We start from the raw sequence: 21054 nt of genomic DNA, 5'->3' as shown, positions 1-21054 counted from the left end.
CCTCTCCAGCTGGGACCCACTGCCCAGGGTAAAAGGAGCTCCATGTCCCTAGAAATGTCTGGTAGCAGTCTAGGGAGGGGTGTCAGTCAGAGGACCGCCGAGGACCCTCCCAGTTCCCAGAGTCTCCCCTGGTGTTTGCACCTGGGACTCTGGGCTTCAGGGAGGATCAGGAGAGTGCGGGAGAGAACGTCTAATCAGGGTTGTCCACGTGTTCACAGGCTGTGGCAAGATTTTGGTAGGGTGGACGTAAGCGAGGCCACTGATATCAACACGTTGAATGCTTATTATAGAAGCCAGGCGGAATGCAGAAACTAGGTAGAAGAAAATAAAATTTCCCATGACCTCACCACTCACACAACATCCCAGCTTCACCCCCCAGTGCCGTATGTGCACACTCCCCTGCACACATTCACACACTAGGAATCCACACACCATCCCCTGTTGCTTCCTAGGGACATCCCACAGTTGAACCAGTCCCCTGTTGGGTATCTGTCATAAGTAACGCAGCAGTGGACATCCCTGTGGCTTGGTGTCCACGTACAGCCATGGCGATTTCCTCAGCTGAGCTTCTGGAGGTGGAATTGCTGGGCCACAGGGTATATGCGTTTTCAGGCTCTTTGGACAATTTTCAAAGGCGGACTGCTTCTCCGCCCGGCTGCCTCAGCTCAGGGGTGTGGGAGCCCTGCTGATCTTGCCTCTCTGGCGGTGGTAAGCGCCACCTCCCTGCTGGTGGCTCCCACACTTCTGCTTCCAGCCTGGCCTGGACCTTGGCTGAGCATGTCCAGCTGCCGACCCACTGTTGCTACTTGGTTGTCAACAGCCATGCCAGACTCGCCATGTCTCAAATGAACTTCTGATCTTGTCCCTCAGCCAGCTCCACCTGCAGCCTCTCCTGTCCTAGCTAATGGCAATGCCATCCTCCCAGGTGCTTGGGCTCGATTCATTCTTGCACAGTCACATCCCCACCAACAGGAAACCCTCTCAGCTCTACCTTGAACTATGTCCAGAATCTGCCAGATCCCACACCGCCCTGCTGCCTGGAGCCCATCATCTCTGCCTGCATCCCGGCAGGAGCCTGGACACCAGTCTAGCCACTCCCGCCCATACCCCCTACAGTGTGTCCTCATCACAGCAGCCAGGGTGCTCCTTGAAAACTGGTTATTCATATCACGTGTTTCCTCACAATCAGTGGCCTGCAAAGTGTCCATGATGGCCCCTGAGATCTCTCTGCCCTCATCTCCTGCAGCTCTTCCCACTGTGCACCCTTTCCAGCCACACTGGCCTCCTCATGCTCCTCAAGCACACTAGGCATGCTGTTGCCTCAGGGCCTTTGCACAGGCCACTCCCTCTGCCTGGGAGGCATTCCTCCCAGATATCCACATGGCCAACTCTCCTGCGAGTGCGTGCTCAAGTGTCACCTCCCCAGTGACCCTCAGCTGGTTCCTGCACTGCCCCTTCTTTCCCAGGACACCTCGCTCCTGACACTCTGGATGACTCACCCACCTGCTCTATTGGGGTTGGTCTCTCCCAGGCAGTCTCAGCTCCCCCAAGGTGCGGGCTTTACCTTGTTCCCTTCTGTGTCCCTAAGCCCTAGCACAGTGTCTAGCACACAGTAGGGCCTGTCAGGGCAGACTTCTGCAGTGTGGCCAGACCCAGCTGGATCTCCCACTGCCCAAAGCCTCCCCTTGCAGCTCAGTGGCTCTCTGTGGTGTAAGTTGAGATTTGATTGGACTTGGTGGTGACTGGGGGGGTGAGTCCTATGTGGGTGACTCCATGGATGCTGTCACTGAACCACCTCTCAGAGCCTCCCTAGCCAGCCCTCATCCCAGAGCTGGTCTGACAGGAGAAGGTGGTTAATGTGGGTGGGGCTGCTGCCCTAAATCTGAGAAATTCGTAGTCAACTTCCACCAGGGACGAAGGTGTCAACCTTGAGGGGAAGGTGGTGGAGGGAAGCAGTAGCGGGTGAGGAGCGGGGAGACTTGCTCACCCCGGATGGAGCATGCATTCTCTGATTGCTGCTGGTTCTAGGGGCAATGCATGTGAGTTGCCAACAGCCTGGGAGGGCAGATGAAACCGGAGCCCACCTACCACCACCCTAGCCATCCGCCTTCTTCCTGGCATGTGCAGCTTACCTCCTGCTGGCCCAGCGTACCTTGGCTGTGAGCATGCTGGAATTCTCACTGGGCTCGCTGAATAGATGCCACAGGGTCTTGCCCAAAGACTTCCTATCAGGTGCCTCTGCAGGACCCTCCCCTGGGTCACATGTCTGAGCTCAGCAAGGGTTGGGGCTGAGGCTGGGAGCCTGGCCATGATGGCCATCAGAATGGAGTTCAAATCCAGATTTGACACTTATTAGCTGTGTGACCTTGAGCAAGTTGTTTAGCCTCTCTGAGCCCCAGCATGTAGAGTGCATTGTATATCACAATGACTGGCATAGAATATAGATCAGTAAATGTTAGAATTATGAATCTGACGTGTGTATAGCTTGAGCCCTGAAAGCTAGGAGCCCTGGGATTTTCTGTCTCCTGACGGCCCTGGGCAGTGACAGTCTGTTTCACTTATTTGAAACCTAGCACATGTTTCCAGTCACGGCTGTATGTTCTCATGGCCCTATGTCCCCCACTGTGCCTGGCACAAAGTTTGGCATGAAGAAGGATGTAGGGAATTGGAGTCTGAGGGCTTTGGGGCCTGGCTGTGTGTCGTCTTAGGAGGAGAGCTCTAAGCCAGCACTTGAGAGATTTGGGGGCAGCTGGCTGTGGCCCTGCCCCTACCTCTGGAGCAGGTCTCTGGCACCTATCCCAGGTCCAAGCAGGAAGCCCAGCACAGAAGGGTGTGTCTGTGTTTCCTGATCCAGTGGGGAGACATGAGGGTTGGTGGGAGCTCAGGCCCCATCCTAAGGGTGGGCCTGAAGATGGTGGAGGAAGCCACTTGGCTATGCTGAATGGGAGGTGAGGAGACCAGGAGGCTGGGGAAGCAGCTATTGCACAGAGCAGAGCGAGGTCAGGCTCTCCCTGGGGACCCATGCTGCTCGCCGCGGCCCCGCTACTGAGGAATGCCAGCAGGCAAAGCAGCGTCGCTCACCACACCGAGGCTGGAGGTCAGGGCTTAGGAGTCTGTCTCTTCCTGCTGGCATCAGCCTCTGCTCTCTCTGGGCCTTGCTTTCCTCCCATAGCCAGAGGAGCCAGAGGAAGAAGATCTGGGACCTCAGGGAAAACCCAGCAGCAGGGTGGAGCCCTTCAGGTCCAGCTGCTTTGCTTTACCCTTTGGAGCCTGTGTCACCTTGACCTAGTGTCGGTGCCACTTCGCCCTATGGGGAGGATGGAGGCAGAGTCAGGATGGAGCTGAGATGGTCCCTGCTTCCGGATGCTCTGGAGGCAGTCCCTGCCAATCCTGCAGAATTAGGATTGTGTGCATCTACCCCTGACTGTTGGATCTGGGCACTGAGGCAGTCTGATCGCCTCAGATGGGGAAAGGAGAAGGGCACTTAAGAAGAGAGGTTGGAGGCCCAGTGTGCCTGGCAGTGTTGGAGCCTGAGCTCACACTGTGGAAAGCGAAAGGCATTATGCACATATGTGTGTGCAGGCGCTCACCTCTTGGCAGATATTCACCCTGTGTTTTTTGTGTGATGGATATTATGCTCCATGAGGGAGGGGTCATGTCTCCCCCTTTTACACAGTCAGGAAACGGGAGCAGCAGCATGGTGTGATGGAAACAGCAGGAGACTCTGACTCAGGCACACCTGATCAATCCTAGAGTGACCTCTCTGAGCCTCAATGTCCTCGTCTATCAAATGGGGACAAGAAGACCTACTTCATAGAGCTATTTTGGAAGTTTGAGTAAAAATAATACCTGTGAAAATCCTTGGCCTGTGGGATTGCCTAACAAGTGTTCATTTCCTCCCTTCCTTCTACCGCAAACTTCCTGCAACACCCAGCAGAATGGCGTGCTCTCCCCAGCTATTTGTGGATGATGTTCTTAGCAGATGTTGTTTAATTCTCATGACATCTGGTTTGGAATGGCAGAGGGCTGAGGTTTTTTCTGTAGAAGATACTCACTCACTGTGAGATGTCAGATTGTCACCTAATTGCCCAGTGCCTCGGTTTCTCCACTTGTAAATCAGGGATAATGCTAGTGCTGCTGGCTAGCTTCTTTGCAGGATATGATAGGGTAACTCAAGATAACAGATGGAAAGTGGTTTGAACGTTTAGAGAAAGGCATCTTGCTCAACCTTGCTAGTAGTTAGGGAAATGCAAATTAAAGCAGCAATGCTATACCATTTTTCATGTGTCCGATTGGCAGCCATTTAAAAGAGAGATCACTTCCAGGTGGGCACATAGGCCCCCTCATATACTGGTGGCGGGACTGCGAATTGCCACAGCCTTTTCCAGAAGATAATATGGCAGCGTCTAGTAAAAGTTCACATACACACTCCGGGTTGTATTTAATTGACCCAGCACTCCCACTGTTGGAGAACCAAACGGAAGAGCCAAATCCCAACACAATTATGTACAGAGAGACGTTCGCGGTGGCATTGCTCACGGGGGCGGGAATCTGGAAACATCCAAATGCCCATCGGTAAGGGATGAAGTCTCCATTAGGAAACATCCATACCATGAGCTATTATTATCTCCTAAATAGAAAGAGGTAATTCTAAGCAATGTTGGCCTGGAGTGCCATCTGTGGAATTTCTTGAAGTGTGAAAAGCAAGTTGCTTGTATGTAGAGGGTAACTCCGTTATTCTCAAAGTAAACAGTAGCCTCACGGCTCCGTACATGTGTGTAATGGGAACATATTTCTTGGGTGCAGAGAAAGGCCTGGTAGGATGCATGCCAGGCCCTGCATGCCAGGCCCTGCCTGCCCACTCTGGCCATGGTCATGTTTGACTCACAAAGTGTTCCTTACAAATTGAGTTATTTGCCAACATTTAAAAATTGAATTCATGTGAAAAGCCTGATTTCTAGTTTTTCATTGAGAAAAATCAGAGGCTCTGCCACCCTGGGCCCACATTCCCTCTTGGCTGAAACACATCAACAGCTGCCACTTTTCAATAGAGAGCATGTGGCCTCCAACTGGCCATCATCCCCACCACCCAGCATCACCCTCATCTAAATTCCCTGCTGGCCTTGTAGGCATTTCAGTTTGCAACCCCTGTGATAGGCTGTTAATATTCAGAAACTCAATAGGATGTGTAGGGGAAGAGTTGCCCCTTATTATGCAAATACGTCTTAGAATCTTTTGTGTTTTGTCGTGCATGGTGGCTCATACCCGTAATCCCAGCACTTTGGGAGGCTGAGCCGGGTGGATCACTTGAGTTCAGGAGTTCGAGACCAGCATGGCTAACATGGTGAAACCCCGTCTCTACTAAAAATACAAAAAAAATGAGCCAAGCTTGGTGGCACGCACCTGTAATCCCAGCTACTCGGGAGGCTGAGGCAGGAGAATCACTTGAATCCAGGTGGTGGAGGTTACAGTGAGCCAAGATCACCCCACTGCACTCCAGCCTGGGTGACAGAGTGAGATTCTGTCCAAAAAAAAAGAAAAATGAAAAAAAAAGAAAGAAAAAAAAGAAGGAAAGAAAAAGCATATTTTATTCTTCAAATGACTATTGCATGCTTTGTAATTAGGATATTTTAATTATAATATTAGAAGGAAAGCAAAAGGGGACTGTGGACTGGACTGTTGTATGTCATGTTGGTCAGGAACCATCTGGTAGGGTCACGTCATTGTTCACTGGGGATGTGGGCTGAGAGGGATTGGGGCCCCTCCAAGTCCAGAATTAAGGGCTCTGGGCTCTCAGCTCTTTCTTAATCCCTCACCCCTATATGTTGGCAGAGATGTGGAAGTCTCTCCAAAAGTCCTTTCTTCCAGCTCCATTCACTGCCCTGTGTCTTTCCTGGTCACTTATTGACAAGAGAGATAGTACACCAGCTTGGGTCTTGATGCTGGTCTCTAGCTGGAGGTCTCTGAACAAATTGCCGAATGGCTCTAACCCTACTTTGTGAGCCAGGGAGATGGACACCCCCCAGGCCAGATGCACAGCAGGTACACACTGAAGGCTGATGTGTGTGAGTCCAGCCCTGCACTACCAAGGCAGACAGTTCTGTAGGAGGTTAGGATTCCTGGTTGGTGAGCGTGGTCCCCCTGGTGTCACTGCTGGGCTCTAGGGAGGCCTGCTTCTGAGCCGCTGGAGGACCAGGGCCCTGATGGAATGGGACCAGAGTGGGGGCTGCTGCCATGTGGGAGAGAGCTGTCTACCCTCCCAGCCACCCTTAGAAATGGGATCTGATCTTACAGAACCTCTGTCAGCTGAGCCCCAGATCTCACTAGAGCTTAGCTCTGAGCCCTTCAAAATTCAGCTTTAGCCTCCACAGACTTGCTGTGAGGTCCTGGGCAGGTCTCCCCTCTCTGTGCCTCTTTGGACACCATGGCCTGCTGCATCCCTTCATATACAAGGTTATGGGATAATATGGTGAACATAAAAAATGAAAAATAGGAAGAGCTATGCTCATTGGGCGCTGGTGGTGGGCTTGGGCTTGTTACTTGTCAAGCCTCCTGTTAGACTTCTGTCTTCCCAGGCAGTGCCCATCTCCTCAATGCTGTCCCCAGGATAACCAGGCTCTGTCACTCTTGGGGGATGTCGTCCTGGAGGCTGAAGGCAGCAGCCCCTCCCTCCATCTACTGAGCCTAGAATATGTCACTCTTTGCCCAGAGTTCCCTTGCAGGACAGCCAGTCCCCATGAGGGCAAAGAGGACCCGATAAGCCCCAGCCCCAGTGTTTCACAGGCCACTGTGCTATACCCAGGATTGAACAATGTTAAAACCAAATGATACAGACCCTCTCTTTTTTCCCATGTGCTCCCAAACCCTCCATCTGACTTGATTCCTTCTCCTCCCTTCCAAGCCCCAGTTCTCTCTGGAGCTGCAGAGGTGGGGGGGGGCTGAGGAGCAGACCCCCTGCTGCCCAGGAGGCTTCTCATCCTCTTCTCCTTCTTTGTGTCCCCAGGAGCCATGGGGTGCCATGTTGCTACCAGCTGCCACGTGGCCTGGCTTTTGGTGCTGATCTCTGGATGCTGGGGTAAGTCCAGTCCTCCCTGTGTCTACTCCACGGGCAGCCTCCGCACGGGAGGCCAGGCTGGAGGGTGTTGGGGCTGGTGGTTCAGCTTTGTGCTCTGGGACTCTGGAGACACTGCCTTACTGTGGGACTGAGGCACATACTTCTCTCTCTGGGCCTCGGTTGCCTTCTGCAGCTCTCACAGGGCTGAAAATACCAGCTGTCCCCAAAGCCTGGGACACAAGAGGGAATGGGAGGAGCCTTGAGAATTACGTGAGCTCTGAGGGAAGGAGGCACCTGTGACCGCAAACCGTCCTCCTCCTGGGGTGCAGGGACTGGCCACAGCTCTGTTTAGTTCCACGGCTGTGTTCTGAGCACCTACTATTTGCACCGTGTGTGACCTACTGCATCCAGCTCTGGGGGAATGGAGGAAATAACTTATTCTCGAAGTTCAGAGCCTGGCAGGGGAGAAAGACACATGCAGGATTTCCTATACTGCAGGGTGAATAGAGTGGTAATGAAGGATGGGAGCGGCTCCAGGGACGTCCATCAGAAGAAAAGATGAACTGGGCCTGAGGGAACAGCAGAAACCCAGCCAGAAGGGTCAGCATTTGATCTGGCTGTGAAGACCAAGAAGTAGTTTTAAACTAGGTGAGCAGGAAGAAGGGCATCCTGCTGGAGGGCATAGTCTGAGCAAAGGAATCGCAGCCGGGAGGCTTCCCCTCTGCCCTCCTTTCCTGGCCTTGCAGCAGCCCGCTCTGAGTGCCAGCTCCAGAGCCCATGGAGGAGGCTAGAAGAGGCCTGGGCATTCGCCTCTCGCTTGGCCCCTGGACAGCAGGTGGTGGGGAGCAAAGCAGTCCTGGGCTGCACTGAAGGCAGGCCAGGAGAGCAGGCACGCCTGACGTGGCATCCCCGGGGGCCATGGCATCCCCAGAGAAGAGCTGTGGGCACCGTGTACCTGGTGACACACGCACACACATTCCTATGGGGGGCCAGCTCCTTCTCTCTCTGCAGGGAGCCAGGCGGAGTCTCTGGAGGCCGCTGCAGGCTCGTGCTTGTTGGAGTGTTGCTAGCGTCCTGCAGCCTGAGTGTCCCTCGAGGATCCCCTCTCCTTGCCTCCATGTTTGGAGGGATCCCTACTGGAATCCCCCCTGTGGTGGGGAGCTCACTCCCATCCAGGCAACCCAGGAGCACAGCACAGTCTCAAAGACTCTCAGAGTGCAAGACAGCCTCAGGCGTTTTCTTAACTCCCAGCACATTTTACAGAGGAGACACCGAACCCTGGAGAAGTACTGGCCCAAGGCTGTACAAAGCAGGGGTCTCTTACCCTCCATGCGGGCTTCTGTCAGGATATCACCCCTCCAACCCTGCTCCCCCCGCCCCACGTGGGAGGCTTTAATCAGGGGCGCCTGAGAGCAGCCCTGACCTCCATGTTCACTGGACGGTGGGAATCAGGACACTTTCTTCAGCCTCCCTGGGGACTCTGCCACCTGGGACCCACCCCCCTCCCCCATTCCGTTCCACTCACTTTCTTCATCTGTTAAAAAGAAATACACTTGGCCTGGCACGGTGGCTCTTGCCTGTAATCCCAGCACTTTGAGAGGCCGAGGTGGGAGGATCGCTTGAGGTCAGGAGTTCAAGACCAGCATGGCCAACATGGCACAACCCCAACTCTAATAAAAATACAAAAATTAGCTGGGCATGGTGGTGGTGCACACTTGTAGTCCTAGCTACTTGGGAGGCTGAGGCATAAGGATTGCTGGAACCCAGGAGGCGGAGATTGCAGTGAGCTGAGATCGTGCCCTTGCACTCCAGCCTGGGTGACAGAGCGAGACTCTGTCTCAAAAAATGAAAAAAGAAAAAAAAAATACATCAGTAGAAATATAGCAGGTGCTAAGCCCTCAGCTGCCTTCCCCTGTGAGACATGGCAGTCTCCCCTTGAGCTCTCCAGATGAAAGATGCTTCATGCATTCAGGGTGAGAACAAGAACAGAGCGTACAGTCAGAGCTGACCTCCTGTCTTCCAGTCCCACTTCAGCCAAGGGGTCCCTTGGGCGAATGTCTTAACCTTGCTGTGCTTTAATTTCCTTGTCTTTAAAATGGGAACGATAATAGGACTTTCCTTCTCTGGTCGTCGAAATGATCAAATAGATTAATCTATACATCAAGCACTTAGAATACTGACTGGCACAGAATAAGTGCTTATTAAGCATTGGCTCCTTTATTATCAGAAGTAATCTTTCTCTAAGGGGAGCAAAATGGGGCACAGAGAAACTAAGCAAGTTGCCCAAGGTCATCTAGCAATTCTATGCCAAAACGCGTGTGGTCGGCCTGCGTGTGGACTATGTGCTTGCCATACGCACAAGGGTCCCTCTCTCTCTCATTGCTTAGCATAGTCCCCTCTTCCTGGTCCCTGTCTGAAGCAGCCAGTGCTATTCCTTTGGCCTGCTGGGGCAGTGGCTGACTTTAGGGACTGGGGGAGAGTGGGTGACTGAATCACCTTCTCAGGCCACCCTCTAGACACCCGCCCCGACCTAGGCCTTCACTTGTGCCCCAGACCAGACCACACTGCCCTCGCCACTTTGCTTCCACCTGACCCCGTCGCCCCAGCTGATCTCTCCTCCCCTCCCTGGTAGTCAGAGATGGGTAGGGCTCAGGGCTGTCAAAACCCCTTGCCAGCCTGTCTTCTCTCTTTCAAGCCTCCTGCCCTTCTCCCCTCTGGCCTCAATGTGCTCTAGCAATTCTCCTTCATCCATGGGCTGGTTGGGGAGGCAGGAAGCGAAGGCCTGGGCAGGCCCATCCCATCCTAGACTGACCAGCCAGCGAGGATCCTGCTGGGTCACTCCTTTGGTCCCCAGGCGCTGGGTGGGGACCCATGCGCCTGACCATGAGGCCACCTGGCTTCCCCACCCGACACCATGTCAGGCTCCTGTCCCCTGGGGCTCCTGTGGGCCACGCTGCAGCCACCCCAACAGTGACCAAGGTGCACAGGACACCTGTGGCTGGGAGGCAGGACTGGAGCGCAGGGCAGAGCTTTTTGTCCCCATCCTGAGGCTGGAAAATGGGGCAGAGGGCGAGGCAGAAGGAGAGGGATCTGCCTAAGCTCCCCAGCAGCAGTGGCAGAGCACGCAAAATCCCTGACTCCTTGAATTTATCCCTGCACTCCCTGTCTAGTGCGCCTTCCTTGTCAAGGGACGACTGGCAGGGGGACTCTGATGCTCTCTCCAGCCGGAATCTCAGTACAGCCACTGCGCCTTCAGCCCCCACCCCTGCCCCGAGGTCTGGGGAGGCAGCCGAGGCATGGACTCAGGCTGGCCTGGCTGGAATCTGGACCCTCCACTTGACTGGGTTCTTCATGCCCTCAGAGGAACCCCCACCCCGCAATTCAGAGAGAAGTTCATGCTTCCTGGCTTGGGCCGCCGTGATCCGGTGGGGACCTTCCCCATACAAGCACACCGACGTCCCTTCAGTCCCAGATCAGGTCCCCTGGATGGCACCTCCATGCCGCCACCCAGCCTGTGTTTACCCCTGTGTGTAGGAAATTCTTGTCATTCAGCAGGCCGCTGGAACGCTGTGCCCTCTCTGCGCCCTTCTCTCCCCTCTCCCCTCAGGCCCCTTAGGGTGCTGGAACTAAGTAAAGCAGGCACATGCCTGCCTGGTCTACCTTTGCAGGCTGTAGTTGGGGAATGGCAGTGGGGGTGGTGGGGAGGGTGGGAGAGGGCTCAGGGCAGCGCTCACAAGCCACCGACCCACAATGGGGTGGGCCATCTGGGGCCTGAGACAGAGCAAGGGGTCCTACACTTGGGAAGCTGGGATTCTCCTTCCCCCAAAGAAATCACCCCCACCCCTCCCCTTCCACATCCACTTATATTCCCACGTCGCTGGAGGCCCCAAAGCTCCTGAGCACACAGCTACTGCGCTTTAACAGCGGCTTTGAGAATAAGTCACTTGTCTGCCCCGCCTGTGGTGGGCCTGCTCTGGGAACACGGGAACTGCTTGTTATGTGGCAGGCCACCCACGTCCCCGAGCCTGCCTAGCTGCCCGTGCAGAGCTCCCAGCCACTGATTATCAGCAGGTCCTGTAAAGTAAAATTTAAAAACGAACGATGCCACTGCAGGTGATTTTATTTTTCCTCACTGGTTTCCTAGCCTCACCAGCCCAAACCAGCTATTGAGTTCTCTGGGCACTCATCTACCTCGGCTGGGCTGCGTCCTGCTCTCCTGTATCCTGAGCCCAAGGCCCCTGGCAGGGATCAAAAGCCTTCCAGTGGGCTGCAAAGGCGGCATCTTTATTAATACCAATGTTAATACTGGCTACCATTTATGGAGTGCTTGCTGTGTGCCAGCGGCACAGCGCTAAGCACTTTGTGTATGTCGTCTCATTTAATCCTCAGGTTAGCCATGAAGTCCTATTGTTATGGCTATTTTACACATGGGTAAACTGAGACATGGGATAGTCATATGGCTAGAAAGAGGCACAGGGGGGTTTCAAAAAAGGTGAGACCCTTGACCACTGCCTCTATCTGAGGCTGTTGTGCTCCTGACATGAGAGTGGGGAGGTGTGTTCATGGGTGCATGTGAGTATTTGGGGTGGTCGGGGAGGGCTTCCTGGAAGAAGGGCCAATGGAAATGAGATTTGAAGGGTGAATAGGAATTTGGCAAATGAAGGCAGAAGGGCCATCGGTCCTGGCCAGGAAGTGAGAGAGGGCAGAATGAGGGACTAGAAATGGCATCAGCTTGTCTGCCTGAGCACATCGAGGTGGGGAGGAGGAAAAGAGGCCAGAGTCTCCCAGCTCTGCCTGGTCCCAACTAGGAGGCATCTTGGGCTGGAGGAGGAAGTGCCATACCCAGATGCCAGCCTTCTCACCCTCTGGGAGCCTGGCACTGCTCTGAGGGAGCCCGGGTCAGCAGAAAGGGAGGGAGAGAGAGCTGCCCCATATGCCCATGCTCAGGGCCCCTGGAGGGCTGAGCCGGTGCCCCCGATGGCAGGTGCTGCACAATGACAATCCCACTTCCAGCTAAACCAGCTGCCTTCTGGTTGGGAGGGACCGAGGGGAAGTGCCCTCACTTGCCAACTGAAGGCCCCTAGGAGAAGCTGGGGGGACAGGGGGAGTCAGCCTCAGGGAAGCTTCGAGTGGGGGCTTCTCATAGGTGCTAAGCTCCCCAGCCCATGTGGGTATCACCCTGACCGCCTCCAGCCCCAGCCCCCTCTGAAGCCATCACAGAGCAGCACATGGTTAACAGCACGAGCTTTGGGGTCTGGCTTCCTGGATGGCCACCGCCACTTGCCAGCTGTGTAAGCAAGGCATGTTAGTTATCCCCTGGAGTTCTCATTTTCCCCTGCCTTGCCATCAGGATTGAGTGAGGTGGTTTAAATAGCTGGTACAGAGAAGGGGTTCCTGAGATGGCAGCTGTTATCATCATTGTTATTATTCTGTGGGATCAGCTGGCTATTCCTGTACATACCAGATCATCCTGTGGGCCATCTAAGTGTCAGGCCCTGTTCTGGGCACCGGGGTTCCAGCCGTCAACCAAGCCCTGTCCTTGCAGAGCTCATATTCTGCTAGAGCCACGCTGCCCAATAGAAAGACAATGCAAGCCACATGTGATTTTAAATGTTCTAAGAGCCACAGTAGAATAGTAAAAAGAGACCAGGTGTGGTGGCTCACACCTGTAATCTCAGCACTTTAGGAGGACGAGGCAGGAGGACTGCTTGAGCCCAGGAATTGGAGACCAGCCTGGGCAACATAGTAAGACCCTCCCCAATGCATCTATACAATAAAATAAGATAAAATAAAATAGCCTGGCCTGGGGCATGCCTCTGGTCCCAGCTAACTGGGAGGCCGCAGTGGGAAAATTGCTTTAGTCTGTGTGGTCAGGCCTGCAGTGAGCCGTGATCACACTGCTGCTCTTCAGCCTGGGTGACAGAGTGAGACTCTGTCTTAAAAAAAATGATAATCAGAAAAGTAAAAAGAAACAGGTGAAATTCATTTTAATCATATATTTTACTTGATCCAATATATCCAAAATATAATCGTTTTAATATATAATCAATGTAAAAGATCAATGAGCTATTTTACACTAATTTTTTTCATACAGAGGCTTCTAAATCCTGTCTTTTGCCTGGGGAGCCCCTGTCATATGCTTGCTCCATGTGGCCATGCTCAGCAGGCACGTATGGCAGGCGGCCTCACTCGCCACACAGCTGACAGGCGCCTGCCGACCTACTGGCATTGTCCCTCACTTGCCCTGAGGCAGGATAGTGACTTCCAGGGTCCTGGGAAGTTGACCATGGCCATGGACACAGGCTCAGTGCCCACTGCAGCCCTCACCCTGTGTCACCTTATAGAGTGTGTAAAGCTGATGGGGGGTACTTGGCTGATGCTCTTGTCCTCTGACTTCCAGGCCAGGTGAACCGGCTGCCCTTCTTCACCAACCACTTCTTTGATACATACCTGCTGATCAGCGAGGACACGCCTGTGGGTGAGTGGGGACACGGGCTGGTGGGCGTGCGGCTGGCCTGGGGCGCAATCCCTTCCCACAAATGAAGGGGATCTTATAGGTTGAGGTCATCTTCCACCTGATTTTGGAGTATTTTCCATGGTATTCAGAGAGGCCCCCACTAGGATGCCTCCAGGGACGGGGTACTCAGTCCCACAGAGGGGAGCTCTGAACGTCAAATGGTTTATCACATTGAGCCTCAGATGCTCCACTCCCGCACTAGTGGGGATTCCTCTTGCACTTGAAGGCCTTGTGAATATTTGAAGTGGCAGCTGTTGTGGACTGTGTTTTGTTGGCCTTTTGCACTTTTCTGTGATTACTAAGTTTTCTGCATCGAGTTTGCCTGGTTTTGGCATGAGAAAAAACATGAACTAGGGGGTGATTATAAACATCTTGGTGCTCGGCCCGTTGCCCCATCACTCAGGTCCGTCCCAGTGTCTGGCCCCCTACTGAGGGCCTGCCTCCTACATCTGTGGCCCCATGGTCCTAGCTCAGTTCTTAGGACCCAGAAGCTTCTCAGGCTGAATTGCAGGAGCTGTCTTATAGCTGTGCTGATGGGAAGGCACCTGTGCCCGTGTGCAGGCAGCCAACCAGCAGCACCTGACCTGAAAAGGGCCTGCCCACCTCCACTGACAGTCCTCCTCTGTCATGTCATTCTCGCTGGTGTCACTTTAGGGAAAGTGTCTATCATCCGGGGCTTCTTACTTTCAGGTCTGCCTGCTCTACGTGTGCAAAGGCGTGGCTGTGTGCCGGAGGCTGAGTGCGTCAGGGGTCAGCATGGTGCATCTTTAGGGAGCATCACTTGAACTTGAAAATGAGGCATGATGGCTCAGAGTGGGGCGAGATATTGAGATGCTCACCTGATAGGTCATGTACATACTCTTTCATATAAAACCCAGTGTAGGTGTTTGGTAGAGTGGATGCATAATTTGTCAACGATCTCTGCTGAAGTGGGGTGCCTTACGCGGACCCAGACTCTCCCCTGCTGTCAGTGGGGGCCTGTGAGCAGCGCCTCTCACTCTTCCTGATGGAGGCTTTTTTTTCAGGGGTGCTGGGCACAGCAGGTGTGCATCTGGCTGTCTGCTGTGGGGATTGTCCCCATGGCCCAGCAGCGCTTTGTTCATGGGGGCTGTGGGGGGCACTCTGTGGAAACCGGCTACTACTTTGGTGATAGATCCGTGTTGTAAGGCTACATTTGGGGTTAAGGTTTGGGGATCTGGGTGTTTGAGGGCTCCCCAGGAAGAAGGTTCCTGCCTTTTTGGAATGCCCTCTCATAGGCAGAGACCCTTTCTGAGGGTAGAGAGTGTACCCACATCCCTTGGGGACCCTGCCGAGCTATTTGCTCCCCTCTGGATTGGGTTGGGGGATATTTGTGGGCGACTGGACTTGTAACACACCTGTGTTCTTTGGGTGGAATTCACCTGTGACTCCTCTCTCCACCCAGACCTGGGGTGGAGCTGGCATGGAGCCAACAGAGCAGCACACAGTGCGTGTGTCTAGGCAGATGGGTGTGCTGTTAGCAGCGTTTATCATCATTCATGTCCATTTAAATCTCAACCTCTGGGAGATCCCTTTGTGGTGGAGGGATATATTTGGGGCAGGTGGGCCACTGAGGCAGAGGTGTGGCCGGCCACTAACTGACCCTGCTGCCGGCTGGGGGAAGTGAAGGCCCTTCTCAAGTGAGTTGTCCCCACTCTGTCCCCACATCTGTGACTTGCATGCCAGGTTCTGAGCATGGGGTCCTCAGAGGCCTATGTATTGGGATGGGTTGTGGAGGTGTGGGCATTGCATGACCTGTGCTAATGGTGACAAGCCCAGGCTGGATGCCCAAGTGGCCAGCCCTCCAGCAGGCCCTTCTCCTGCTGCCTTTGGCTCTGACTCTTGATTGTCTTTTGCAAACTCCAGCATCGATCGGCCTCCGGGAGCAGCTTCCAGGCCTCAAGCCCTGTTAAGGCTGCACTTGGCAGTCACAGCAGGGTGGCTGTCTAGTACCATGGGGATTGATCCCTGACTCCAGGGTGCCATAGGATTGAGAGGGGGCTCAGTGAGCTGGAAGATAGCTGTGCTCATCTCTCTAGGCAGGGGGTGGGTGCGGAGCTGGCTCAGCGCCCTCCCAGCCTCTTCCCTTCCTTTTGCATCAGTATGGGAGCAGCACAGCTTTCACCTGAAAGTTAGGAGCCCAACATCTGTTTCTCGCTGTGTGACCTTGGGCACAGCACTGCACCTCTCTGGGCCTCTATCTCCTCATTTCAACAATGAGTGGGCATTGGAAAGATAAACCCAGTGGACTTTGGCTGGAGCAGCCTGGCTGGCCCCAGTTGTTTCCAGGTCCTCAGAGGAGACCAGCCTGGAGCCGTCTGCTGGGTGTTGGCACCCACTTGGCCCTGGGCCAAGCAGATGGTGGGTATGGACTCACATGGACGTGGTGGGCTTCATGGGTGCAGGCCTCCCACCCGCAGGCTAGGGAGAGGGGGAGGTTGAAACAGCTTGTCCAGGGGACTGGCCTTTTGCCTGCCATGGGGAGTGGGGTGGTCTAGCGACTTAACTTTAAGACTTGGCTCTCATGAACCATTCACTCTTCGACTCAGAGTTCCAGTCTCCAAAATGGGGATGGGATAGTCCCCTCACTGGACTGTTGGGAAGTTTACATACAATACCACTGCCTCCAAAGCTTCCAACCTGGGAATGTTTTGTTGTTACTAAAGGGAGGCCCGTGTGTGGCCCAGGGATGGCCGGTTGGGCTGCCCTACCAGCCATGGGCTTTCAGTGCGGACAAACACACAGATAAGCTGGATCCAGGGTGGTGCTCAGTGCCAGGGCAAGAGGCAGAGCCCAACCCAGGCTGAACGTGTCAGCTCACCAGAGGTCAGAGTTGTAGGCAGATCGAACTTCCAGCTCGAGGCCTCATTACCTGGTTTCTCTTTAGACACCCAGTGATGGTCAGTTCATGGGCCTACGAGGCAGCTCACTCTGTGCTGTGGGACGGTTCCAGGAAGAAAAAATTCTTCCTAAGAGTAACAGGAAACCTGCCTCCCTGGAACTACCCATTGGGTCTAATTCTGATTGCTGGAGCCTCATAGATTAAAAATGATAATATAACATATACGACATACTATATATACACATAACATAAATTATTATAACAACAGCATTTATTGACTGTTCAAGGCAGTGTCCTAAGTGTTTTTATGCATTAATTCATTTAAAAAATTCCTTTTAAGAATCAGAGGTAGAGTTGGGCTACAGGGTCTATCTGTGTGTAGCTTCCGTGAATGTGTTCTCCTGGGTTAGAGACTGAGACTTTTATCCACCCCCAACCTTCTGAGCCTTGTCATTTTATATGCTCTTGCCTGCGTTCCATCAGGGGGCCAGTGGCCTGGGAGCAGAATCGGAGGGCACAGCATGGCCGTCTGAAATCCCTCACAGAGACTGCGTGTTCACTACTATCTCCTCACCTATCTCAGGCTCCAATTCCCTCTGTGTAATGTTCTTTTTGAAGACCGTCTACCAGCCGGAGAAGACAGAAGCCAAATGAAGTCATTAACTAGTGCTGCCTTCTCCTGGTCTGTTCACATCGCCCTGCTTCCCCAGACAGGTCCCCGTGTCCCTGCATGTCTTGCTCCAGATGTGAACATCAGTTGTTGGCAGCAGAGCCTGGAATGGGTGGAGTGGCGCGAGGGCAGATCAGCAGCTCAGTCCCTGGTCAGGCTGGTTGGCCTCACCCACACCTTGGCCCTGGTTATCAGCCCTGAATGGTCACATGACACCTTTAGCATGAGGGACAGGTGCTGCAGGGGTGCCGTCTCCCACTTACCACCTGAATCTACTTTTTTTTTTTTGAGATGGAGTCTCACTCTGTCACCCAGGCTGGAGTGCAGTGGCGCAATCTTGGCTCACTGCAGCCTCCGCCTCCTGAGTTCCAGTGATTCTCCTGCCTCAGCCTCCCAAAGTGCTAGGATTACAGGCGTGAGCCACCGTGCCTGGCCCTGAATCTACTTGAAATGCCCCACCAGCCTTGCTGATGTCAAGATCACCAACAGCCTCTGTGTCGCTAAATCCCATCGTTTCTTCCCAGACCTTGTGGCCTTCAATTGGTTGATCTTTTTCTCCTCCAGGATACCACCCTCCCCTTTCCAGCCTCTCTTTTGGTTCCTCCTGCACCTCTTAGCATTGGAGGGCCCCAGGGCTCAGCTCTTGTCTCTCCTCTCCTCTTTCTCATTCCCATGGTGGTCCCATCTAGCCTCCTGGTTTGGACACTACCTATATGCTGACAACTCCTAGCTTTACATTTTCTGCCTGGGCCACTCCTCAGGGAAGACTCTAGACTCCTGTAGCCACCTCTCTACTCAACATTTCTGCCTGGTGTCTAAAGCGACATCTTCATCCTCAGCTTGTCCAAAGCTGGACTCCTGACCTCCCCCAAACTCCTGCCTCACCAGCAGCCTTCCCCATCTCAGCTGCGGCTCCATCCTGCCAGTTGCCCAGGCCGAAAGCTGGGACTCATTCCTGTGCCTCTCTTTCTCCCTCTCCTCTCCTCCCATCCCTCAGGGCATCCTGTTGGCTCAGTCTCCAAGATCATCCCAGAATCTTCTCACCTCTCGGCCCTCCCACTCCCATCACCGAGGTCCAAGCCCAGTTACCCCAGCAACTTCTTCAGGTCTCAGTGTTCTCCCTGACTCCCCTCACCCGAGCTGTGGCCTTTTTTATCCCAGCTGTGGATGGCCCTGCCCAGCCTGAGGCAGAGCCTGCTCCAAGGCCTGCTCAAGTCCCTCCTTCCCACATGGAGTAAAAGCCCATGTTCTTCAACGGCATCCAGGCTGTTTGCAGCCCAGCACCTGCCACCTGTCAGACCTCACCCCCACCCCGCTATCCCCCTCGCCAGCTCTACTTCATCTGTGCTGGTCTCCCTCTATTCCCTAAGTGTGAAAGGCAAGTTCCCACTTCACGGCCTTTGCAGCTGTTGTTCCTGCTGCCTGGAACATTATGAGCCTGCGCTTACCAGGTTCTTTCAGATGCCACTGCCTCTGGGTGGCCTTCCTGGGTCTCCCCATTGGGGGTTAAGTGCTGCTCCCTTTGCTTTTTTCCGGGACCCGGCCATCCTCTCTGTTAGCCCCATGGAGATGCTGCTGTTACTCAGTTGCTCTTGTGGCTCCCCTCTTGGTCTGTGAATGCCTCCGGGTGGCCTGGCCATCACTGTGTCCCAGAGCCCAGCCCTGCCCTGGTGTGTGCCCGGAACTTAGGGAAGGAGTGCATGTCTGGACTTGGTGAGCATGTAGGGGAATCTTCCAAGGCAGGACCCGGGGCCCGGCTCCATGTCCCGATCACCATCCCTCCTGGAGGCTCAGGCAGGCACTCCTCTCTCTGTCGCTTGTCAGGAGCGAGGTGTTGGTGGCGATGGGGATGACTGCCCAGGGAGTAGGCCCAGGAGAGCACTTTCCTGCAGATGGCACAGACGCTGTACATGCCTATGCTTGTGAATCGCAAGGCCCGTGCCGTGCCGGGGTCCTGTTTTTACCATCCCAGCTGCCCGCCTGAGCTGTATGTAGAATATTTGCTGGGGACCCTTGGGGCCCTGAGCCGTGGCTGGCCCTGGGGGAGGAATGCAGAGGTGGCAGGATGAAACCTGGCTTGGAGACACCAAGTTGATCAAGGGGGACTAGCAGGGATCCTGGAGGGCATCGAGGCCCTGCACCTTGGCCACCACCTTCATACCCCATGCCCTGGAGAGGGCAGGGTTCCTGTCACAGTGGTAACCGCCCACAGCCAGAAGCCTCCCGAGTGCCTGCAGGAAGAAGTGGAGCTCTTTATCTCAGCGAGTCGCCCCCACTCTCCACAGACACCCTGCCCCCCAGCATCGACACCTGGCACTCTGTCCCACTGCCGTGCCCTCATCATGCTGTTTCCTTGGCCAGGGGTGCCCTTTCCCTTCCCTGCCTGGCAAAGTCCTGCTCCTCTTTCAAGCTGCAGCTCAGATGTCCCTTGTGCTTACAGGCTTCCGAAGCCTCCCCGGCCTGCCCTTCTGCTGGCTTTGTCTGCATCTGTGAAAGCCCTCAGCACGCTGTAGCGTGGCTATTTGTGTGGAACTCCCCATTGGACTATTAATTTTTACTGATTAATCTTATTAATGTTGACATTATAATTAACGGTGATTTTAGTGTCTCTGTATTATACAAGACTGTGGAGTGCTCATGTGAGCTACGGTTTGTTGACGGCCAGCCTCCTGCCTGAGCCTCTATTAGGCACTTCAAGTGCTTGGCCTCCTGTTAGAACTTGCAGTGATTGTCCTGGAGAGATGGCATGATCTGCATTTGACAGAAGAACAAGCTGGGCCTCCACCTCTGTGCCAAGCATGGTGCCTGGCACAAAGGGGGCCTCAGCAACTGCTTGGTGGATGAGTGGATGGACGAGTGGATGTCAGATGTCCTGCTGGGTCCCCTCCCCTTGCCTCCCTGTCCCTCCTTTGGTCACTGAGGTTGGTACACATGGAGCTGACTTCCCCTGCCAGAACCCCCAGCACCCCAAAAGCGTCTTGAGCCACAATTAAGGTGATAATGCCATGCTAATCACCGACACGAGTAAATTCGTCTTGTCAGGAGCCATTAAGGTGGGAACCCAGGATTCATTAGGATGGATTGGTCCCAGGCAGCGCCTGGCACTGCTGCCAGTTGGCGCTGATTAATTTCTCTCCAAACTCCATCAATGCCCAGCTGTTTCGTCTGGACCCAGGGAGAGCAATTTTCAGGTGGGCTGACCCCGCGTCAGCAGTCTCAGCAGACGGAGGAGCGGTGTGCCTGCAAGCAGGCCGGCAACTCCCCGCAGGAGCAGCCCCTGTGGAGCAGAGTGGGAGGCCAGGGAGGGCGGATGGTGCGCTGTGTGGGCAGCCAACGCTCAGGGGTGATGAGCATAGACGCTGGCAGGCACCGAGGCATAGGTGAGAGAGAAGTCTGGGAGGCATCGAGGACTTTTCTGGGACTCGTTTTAGCCCTGGTGCTCCAGAAAGGACTGTCCCTCCTCCCTGGAACCTCCTCCCAATGTCCCTTGAAAGAGGAGATGCATTCTTGGGAGAGGGTGGAGAACCACAGTGGGAGAATTATTTTTCTCTTAACCAGAAGGTTGCTTGAGATTGACACAGGCAAGAGGGGTCATGGTACCCCAGAGCTGTCCCTCGGCGAGGGCTGGTGGCAAAGCCACAGGAATTGTGGAGCTTAGAGGGACGGGGATGGGAGGAGTCCCGTGGCTCCCAGACATCAGTTGGGTGTGTGCTGTCTGCATAGTTGGGGCTTTTCTGCCTACTGTGTTCACAGAGGTGGTATAGCCTGGTAGATATCAGCTCTACGAAAAAAAATATAGGGTGTGTTAGACAATAATAGGTGCCCAGAAGAAATAATCATCTTTGGTTGGAGTTAAGGTGGGAGGTAGACAGTGGGGGTGTAACAGCCTGTATTGTCCACCTTTGCCTTCACCCTAACCTGAAGCATCCTCAGAGAGCCCAGGATGGACTTGT

The 21054-nt window shown here is 54.3% G+C and overlaps 2 protein-coding genes across 5 annotated transcripts in view; one reads left to right on the top strand and one right to left on the bottom strand.

Annotated features, from left to right (window-relative positions):
• PCBD1 (pterin-4 alpha-carbinolamine dehydratase 1) overlaps positions 1-21054 on the bottom strand; it is a 1172580-nt gene that overhangs the window by 570410 nt on the left and 581116 nt on the right. The window lies entirely within an intron of this gene.
• The window catches only part of LOC126962500 (cadherin-23-like), a 340014-nt gene that overhangs the window by 36580 nt on the left and 282380 nt on the right, over positions 1-21054 (top strand). Inside the window, 2 exon segments of the mRNA XM_050803593.1 lie at positions 7004-7075; positions 13455-13532. Coding sequence (XP_050659550.1) covers positions 7009-7075; positions 13455-13532 — 145 coding nt within the window. The 5' untranslated portion in view covers positions 7004-7008.

The sequence above is a fragment of the Macaca thibetana genome, chromosome 9 (genome assembly GCF_024542745.1).
Source record: "Macaca thibetana thibetana isolate TM-01 chromosome 9, ASM2454274v1, whole genome shotgun sequence".
Lineage (NCBI taxonomy): Eukaryota > Metazoa > Chordata > Mammalia > Primates > Cercopithecidae > Macaca > Macaca thibetana.
The sequence above is the reverse complement of the archived record's forward strand: the minus strand, read 5'-3'. Positions and strand labels throughout refer to the sequence as shown.